This window comes from Rhamphochromis sp. 'chilingali' (genome assembly GCF_963969265.1).
Source record: "Rhamphochromis sp. 'chilingali' genome assembly, chromosome: 4".
Taxonomy (NCBI): domain Eukaryota; kingdom Metazoa; phylum Chordata; class Actinopteri; order Cichliformes; family Cichlidae; genus Rhamphochromis; species Rhamphochromis sp. 'chilingali'.
Genome location: NC_137948.1, coordinates 27,479,615 through 27,487,267, shown reverse-complemented (window position 1 = coordinate 27,487,267; position 7,653 = coordinate 27,479,615). Strand labels below are relative to the sequence as shown.

Sequence of the window (7,653 nt, the reverse complement as noted above, 5' to 3'; positions counted from 1 at the left end):
AGATACTGGAAACACAGGCATCTTCTACACTGAAGAATAAATTGAATTCAGGTCAGTTACCTTTTATACAAACAAGACCTAATGCACTGCTAATTCTGCAGCATCCACCTTTTATCTGGTGACTAGTTCCTTCGAGTGCTGGATTTTGTAGCATTTTATCCCCTCCTTACATGCACTGACTGAACGACTGCATTACTTTACTGACAAAGAGAAACAGGACAGTTTGTTGGTCATTTACATTTTTTTATTCAAATCAGGGTGTTTTTACACTGTCTCCTGAATGGGGGGCTCATAGCCATCAGCCCTCTCCACCTTGGCTCCAGTGTCATCACCGGAAGCCTTTGCAGCACCAGCAGCACCACCCTCACCATGGAGCTCCATCAGCTTGCCCACTGCAAGGGAGGACAGGGAATTTAACTGACTGATCAAACCATTACTGACAACTTGCAAATGACAGTTTGTCATACATATGTAATGGCAAAGACATAGTTGTAACATTTCATTCAATTAAACCAAGAATGTCTGCTTGTCAACTAGCATGTTGCAAGGGAACATCAGCTGATCTCAATTAGGTAATCAGGTGATCATATGGGACCGAAACATTGTCATCTTTTGTTCCCACAAACAAAAGAAACACTGTAAATACTAACATGCATTACTTACACTCGAACTTGGGCTTCTTAAGCATCTTGACCTTGCGAACGTACACATCGTGCAGAGGGTAAATGGACTGGCATGCCTTCTCGATGTCCTTGCCAACACTGTCAGGGATCCTGGAATACGAAAAAGCAAACGCATTCATTTAAAACCATCAATTGCGACACACACAAAACCTGAGTGCACTCAGAGATATAATTAGCTCAATCTTAAATTAATAATGCCATCTGTGCTTTAGTCAGAAACATGAGACTTACAACTTGTTGACCACTTCCTTCAGGTCATTGGTCTGAACCTCACGTGTCATGATCTCCATCATCTTCTTGCGGATTTGGCGGACCTGTTGGTGCTGGGCGTAGGAGGTCTTTCTGATCTGATTAGCACGCTTCTTTGTGAAACCCACACAGAAAAGACGCAGAAGGTAGCCATCGGTGGTCTTCACATCCACATGGGCCTCAATCATGGTCTGAGCAGAAAAATAATGATGACATTAACAGTGCCGCCTTAAAACGCATCGGTCTGTAACAAACTTTTTCTGCTCGTGTTCCTTCAATGTGCTTCTCACGTTTCTTTTTCCGAACCAAAATGCATTAAAACCCAACTTGAAAGTTTTGTTAATCTGGAGTCACTAGTAAATGGTTTGAGGTGTACACTTGTCTGCCAAGGCACTAGGTATAGCTGTGAAGTCTAATGCGACAACTCTGCCACATATTCTACATTTAGAAAGCTTCTACATTTCCAGTTTTGTTCTACAACAGTCTATGATTCTACTGCTCGCTGTCCACATGTATGCCATCTGAGCGGATAAAATGTTGGGAAATCTCAGATGTAATAGTCCAATATACAACATTGACAAGCTTGAAAGTATAACGAATAGCTGAACACACTAGATATCCCAGGTGTATCTAATAAAGTGGCCTTTGATTTTTGAATGGGAAGAGCCAACATGAAATGACACTTTGTTGCTTGCGTTTCAAAGAGCATTGGTGCACTCAGACTTTGCTGCTACCATTGCTGTAAACAACACTACAAAATTATGAATATATGACCAACACACTCAAATCCAAAATATTTTACCAGCGCCTGCTGAGAAGACCCAACACTTTCATAACCGCTGTCTCGGGCCAAAAAATAAATACAATTTACAGATCAGATGACTGTACGCACTTACGTCTTAACATGATTTATCATTTTAATTTCGTGCAAGCAAAAGTCAAACAACATGTTAGTCCTTTGATAGACTGAGTTCTAGAGTGCACTCTGCCTCTGGGACTGGATGAAACCCCGCTGTGAACCTGAATTTATGTTTACGCAAACAGGGTTTTGTGAATGGACTTAACTAGCGATGGCCCATTGCTTGCACTCACCAGCTTACTACTGTAGTGGTTGACCACTTCAGATAATTTTAACTGCCGACACATCTCATAGGCCCAACATTTAAGCCACTGACCAGAATTAACTTCATGTCATTAACAAACAATGAAGGGATCCATCAGCACAGGCTTCACTCACTTCTGAAACAAGAACAGCACGAACAGCACACACACAATGCTGTGGAAAGGTGGAGGCTTATTGCAAAAATAAGCTCCCAGTATCCTCAGCAACCCATATCGCATGTGTGAAAGAGCTTCGCACAAACATCAACTGTGCACTCTCCCAGCAGAGCATGAGGGGCACTGACAAACAGCCCTGTGAGGATGCCAGTACTCAGAATTCTCCATCGCCAAGCAGCATTGGTGATTATATTGACTTCTCAAAGCTCCTGTTTTGTAATTATTATTTTTTAAAAGACAGTATATTAAAGAAGTATATCTAAAAAGCTTTAAAACATACCACATTACATTGGATTACTTCCCCCTTTATACTGGTCATGGAAGACATTTCTCATAAGTCTTTCTTTTCCTTTAATGTGTTGAGTCCCAATATTTACACTGCAGCGTAAATATACCGTATACAAACCTGAATGTTCACACCAAGACCATACATAGTGTAGCCCTGTAGCCAAATCTCAACAAACACATTGGCATAAGTGACATCATCAGCTATCTGGCACCACTGGTGAAAAATGTGACCATCACCTGCCACTTCTTGACCATGGAGCACATCTTGTCACGGGTCAGGTCCATGCCGTGGAAGTTGGTGAGGCAGTTCTTGCCCTGAACATCCTCAGTGATGAGCTTGAACTTGCGGAAGGCCACCTCATCATTCTGGAGATCAGCGAGGCTCACTTCAAACACACGTCCCTTCAGACCATCTGAGGCGATTCCTGTGTGGTACAAGAGGTACGAAAAAAGGTTAAAGGGTTGAAAGGTAACGAGAAGTCTCTGGAAGCTGAAGTACTGATAATGGGAAAGGCAGTTGATCTCGTAAGTAATCAGGCCCCTCATTTGGGACCGAAACAGTTTGTCATCACACATTCCCACTGTACGCCAAGGATACTCTCAGATAATTATGGACAGCATTAGAAAACAATGCATCACCTACACAATTCTAAAGCTGATCTTTACTACTACTGCCAGAGTTTCACTGAATCAAAGAATGACACTTCTGTTCTTTACAGAAAGCAACATTAGCATACAACACACACAACAGCCACAACAGCCTTCGCACAATGCAGACTTACTGGTTCCCTGAGTCCTGGTGACCAAGGTCTTGCCAAGGTTGCGGATGTTGAACATGGCTGGTGCCTTGACATCATACCAGTCCTTCTTGGAGAAAGGGTCCACACTGCAGGAGAGTAGAAAGTATTAATTCACAATCATCTCAGCCATGCTTGAATACCAGTACGAGAAAGGACACTGCTCGGATTAGCAAACACCGTGGAATAACCACTACTCTAATCGATTTCACGATTTCCTAACGGACTAGCTCGGTCGTACTGATTGTCTGCACCACATGGTGTTATAAGTTAGATACATTAACTCTTAGCCGTAGGATCCGACTGCCATGTTGCCAGACAAGCTCGCCTACAGTTAAGCTAACATTCAGTAGCCTTTAGCATATAAGATTGCAGGCGCTAGCTAGCAACCAAATTACTTGAGCTTTCCCTTACTGTGCTGGTGATACTCCAAATGAGCTGCTCGCACATAATAAAATCAACTTTAACTACATAAAGTCTAAGAGCATGAAAGGAGACATCATGCTACAGCTCAGCGCCACTGGGGCCGGCGGTGCCGACACTAGCACTGGCCGCTTAACATCCACCTAAAATCGGCTTCATCCTTCACCCATTTCACACCAAAACGACACCAACGAAAAAAGCGAAGTGTTGTTCACACAACAATGTCTGAATGTCCAACTTACATCTTCTTTTTGGCACCCTTTTTGCCGCCTTTGGTCAGCCTCTTATTCTTGCCGACTGCCATGTTGGCTACAGGGAGTGAAAGAGGAGGAACTCGGAAATCCCGCGAGAATTAAAGAGACGGCTCGGGGTTCGTGAGATTTGTCTCATCTCGCGAGTGTTTTTGCAGTTTCATTTGTCTCCCTCTGCCGGTGAAAGCACAGTCTAACACGCTCGTAAAAAAACTAACAAACTACATTAAAAAATAGAGTTTTGAAATCAGCAACAATAAGGTGAGCAGACGTTCCGCTTTATGTGGCAATGCGCAGCATTTTTATCCCCTGTGCCCTTCTCCCACATCTTCAGACAGTGTCCCACACTTTGATCGGTTCTGCAGGACATGCTTTTTCAAAGAGACCGTTTTTACCAAATGTGTATAATAAAGAGTTAAAGTTAAAGCATGTGAAGGCAAGGCTTTTTTAAAAATTATAGTCAGGTCAGCATCTCTAATGCCATACTCATCAGGGAACAGTAACCAAATCAAAAAGTCACAAGCTTTGCAGATTCTGCTGAATATGACAGAAACAACTACAAAGACAATGAAGTCATAGTATATACTGACAAACTGAGCTTATTTATTTTTTAGCTTCACACAGGAGTGTGAAGTAGCAGTTTTATTAGTCATGATTTGTTAAAAAATTGCCGAAAATGTCAGACATGCCTCAAAAAAGGTATATCAGTCTATTGACATATACAACTGAAAGCCAAAAACTGTTACCAGGCAGAACAGCGGCTGAAATAACAGTGAAATAAAATTCAGCATTGTCAACCTGTCCCACTTTGCCCCACGCAAACACAGTGTTTGCCCTACATTTAGTTTGTTGGGATCTGGTCATCCCATTTAATTCTATTAGTTTAAACCACGGGTAGTCTAATCAAGCTTGAAAAGATTTCAGATTCCACATTCAGGAAACTTTTTTTTTTTATCCCAGAAATGGCGAATCAGTTTGACGGTCCACCACTACAACGATAAGGAAGCAAATAAGAATAAAAAACAATAAAATAAAAATCATATAGAAACCACAATCATTTTAGTATTAAAGGCTGATATGCAAATACAACAACATAAAATAGCCTGGCCTGCTAAAAGTATTTGATTACTGGCAGATTATAGAAGACCACAGCGCAAAAACAGTGGAAGGGCCAAAGAGGACAAAGTAACAAAGACAAAACCTACATTTTTTAAGTAATCTTTTTAAATAAATGGAAGCTGGAAAAAAAAAAGCTCAACAATAATTTATAACTAACTACAGCCATAGGGAACAACAGTTTTCAAAGTAAAATTTGTCAAATGCTGAAAGGCAATAGTACAACATTTTCGTATTTAGTAATTTGTGTCATATAGCAAAAAGTGATCCACACCAATTTTTTTTTAACTGGGAGACAAGTTCTTCCACATCTCTGAACAGGATGAACTAGTCTCAAGGTGTGCAAACAGGTAAAATAGGCGTGTTGCCTGTTTTCCACCAACATTATTACTGTAACAAAGGGAAGAATTTTGTCGGTTGGGAAAATACACTTCGGAGGTTATTTATCCACTTACCCACAAAGCCTAATACAATAGTCCTGTAATCTTCCACCTGTATGAAGGTCATATTATTCTGTGGAAGATGTTGATTCCTGATGGAGGACACAAAGTAAACACGTTAGTGGACTTCATCTTTCATATACCAATATTGACAAATGTAAACCAGGTAAACAGGTAAAAAGGTGTTGTTTTATGTAAAGTCTTGCTCCTTAATTCTTCCTAATATGCCAGCAAGGTTATTAGTACTTTGACTAATCCAGCTCCTAGTGCCACAGATGTTTTCAAAAATTATTTGAAGGACGTGGCAGCTGTTTATTGTGTCTTCTCATTCAAAATCGGATTTATGTTGACATTTTTTGCCTTTATTTCATCTACAGCAGGTGTGTCAAACATAAGGCCCAGGGGTAAAAATCAGTCCAGCAAAAACTCCAACATACTCCATACATTTTCCCATCTACTGATACAATTCACCTGTTCACGTTTTTTTCACTACTATAGAAATTACAAGGTTGTTTTATTAGTTTTTTATAAAGTGTCCAATGTAAATAAATATGTGAATTGACAGTAACTTTCTGCTTTATAATTACAGGGCAGTTTTATCAATGAGCTACCAGACTCATTTCTGTAATTTTACATATTAATTTCTTACAGTTTAAGTCTAAAGAGTGGCGCTGATGGGTTTGTTCATTTACAACAGCGGCATTTCTTTATCATGTAAAGAAAAGTGAGAGCTACTGTTGAAATTGCACTTCTTTTTCTTATATTGAGATATGTCGGGGATTAAATGTGCAGTTAAATTCAGATAGACAGAAAGAAGAGTTTCGCTGATCTGTTCCGCTTGAGATCAAAGTAGGGTTGTATGTGGCCCGTGATGACTTTGACACCCCTGATCTACAGCCTCTGCTGTATTGTTTGCATGAGCAACAACTTTACATTTGTGGTTCGGATGAGAAGCTTATTACATTTGCCGTCATTACTTTAGTCATCTTTGCTTTCAAGATGGTTTAAAAAGATATTTTTCAAAGAGTTGCTCTGACACACTCTGAGCTCTTAACAAGGGCTCATCAGTTTAATTGCAATCTCTGACACTAAATCATTTGCAGATGTTATAATCTTCTTCTGAGATAATAAGAGCTTCCAACAGGATGGCAGCAAGAGGGGAGAAAGAGACGATTACGGTGGCGCTGTGTCACAAACTTGTCCACTCATTAGCTGCATAAAGCCTGCAGGAGAATAAGAAGGCACAGTTCAGTTTAAAGGTCAGTAAAAGCTTTCTCTGCTCTTTTTCTGTTCTTTTTTCTTCTTCTTTTTGAAGGTCGTATTTAAGAAAGTCTTTGGGCTCAGTGAACAAGACTGCTGATTTGAGGTCATTAAATCAGAGACAAGGCCTGCATCTCATGGGTGGTGCTGCTGGCTTCCATGACTCCCAGGGTCCCTGAGGGCTCAGCTACACTTTACTGGGAGGTCAGCGGGAACGGTGACGCCAGCTGCCTCTGTGGCAACACTCATGGCTGCACATCCATCCCACAGAGCCAATGTGAAGTCACTAGAAAGAACAGAGATGGGAAGACAGATAGTATCAAATATGGGCATTATTTGACTTCGACTGCTTTGATTGTGTCTGATTAGAGTTTTGTCTCTTCTCCTCAGCCGTGCAAAAAAAACCCCTCACGTGTCAGGGGTTATGGTTGTGGCGGTGATTTGAAAAGGCAAGCAAAGCAGAGCCGTCACTTTGCTTTAATGTTTGGTTTTCAGCGCCGCGGGATGCACACATCTGTCAGTGTGTGCTGTTGTGCCCTACAAAAACGTTGTTCTGCATGTATTTCCTGTTTGCCTTTTCATTTTGTTTGTTGTGTTAGTTTAAGCTATAACATCCTCTTTTTATCCATTATATGATGTGTGATTTACATTGACAGTTTGTACATAAGATTTCTAAATTAAGACTCCTACACTCAGAACATGATTTGTTGGTGCTTGTGTTACAGTTACTACTTTTCTGTGTGTATGTAGCAGGCACTTGTCTTGTACACTCTACCTTATTTTAATTGCTTTTTCTCTCTATCTCTAGGAGAGGGCATAAACAGGAAGAAAAAAATTATGATTGTTGTTACTATTTGTGGAAAGGGGG

The 7,653-nt window shown here is 40.7% G+C and overlaps 1 protein-coding gene across 1 annotated transcript; it reads right to left on the bottom strand.

Moving 5' to 3' along the window:
- Positions 1-222: 222 nt before the first annotated feature.
- On the bottom strand, positions 223-4,106 carry rps3a (ribosomal protein S3A). Its single transcript, XM_080879390.1, has 6 exons — positions 3,961-4,106; positions 3,281-3,384; positions 2,736-2,923; positions 915-1,123; positions 664-773; positions 223-392 (listed from the first exon to the last, which is right to left on the bottom strand). The coding sequence occupies exons 1-6, from the start codon at positions 4,020-4,022 to the stop codon at positions 265-267; spliced, it is 801 nt and encodes a 266-aa protein (XP_080735516.1). The 5' UTR covers positions 4,023-4,106; the 3' UTR covers positions 223-264.
- Between the last annotated feature and the right edge of the window lie 3,547 nt (positions 4,107-7,653).

Excerpts from the sequence above, each read along its gene's own strand:
- rps3a (XM_080879390.1), bottom strand. The coding sequence starts at position 4,022 with ATGGCAGTCGGCAAGAATAAGAGGCTGACCAAAGGCGGCAAAAAGGGT. Across the intron at positions 774-914 it reads AAGGAAGTGGTCAACAAGTT|GATCCCTGACAGTGTTGGCA; the intron begins GTAAGTCTCATG and ends TTCGTATTCCAG. Across the intron at positions 393-663 it reads TAAGAAGCCCAAGTTCGAGT|TGGGCAAGCTGATGGAGCTC; the intron begins GTAAGTAATGCA and ends CCTCCCTTGCAG.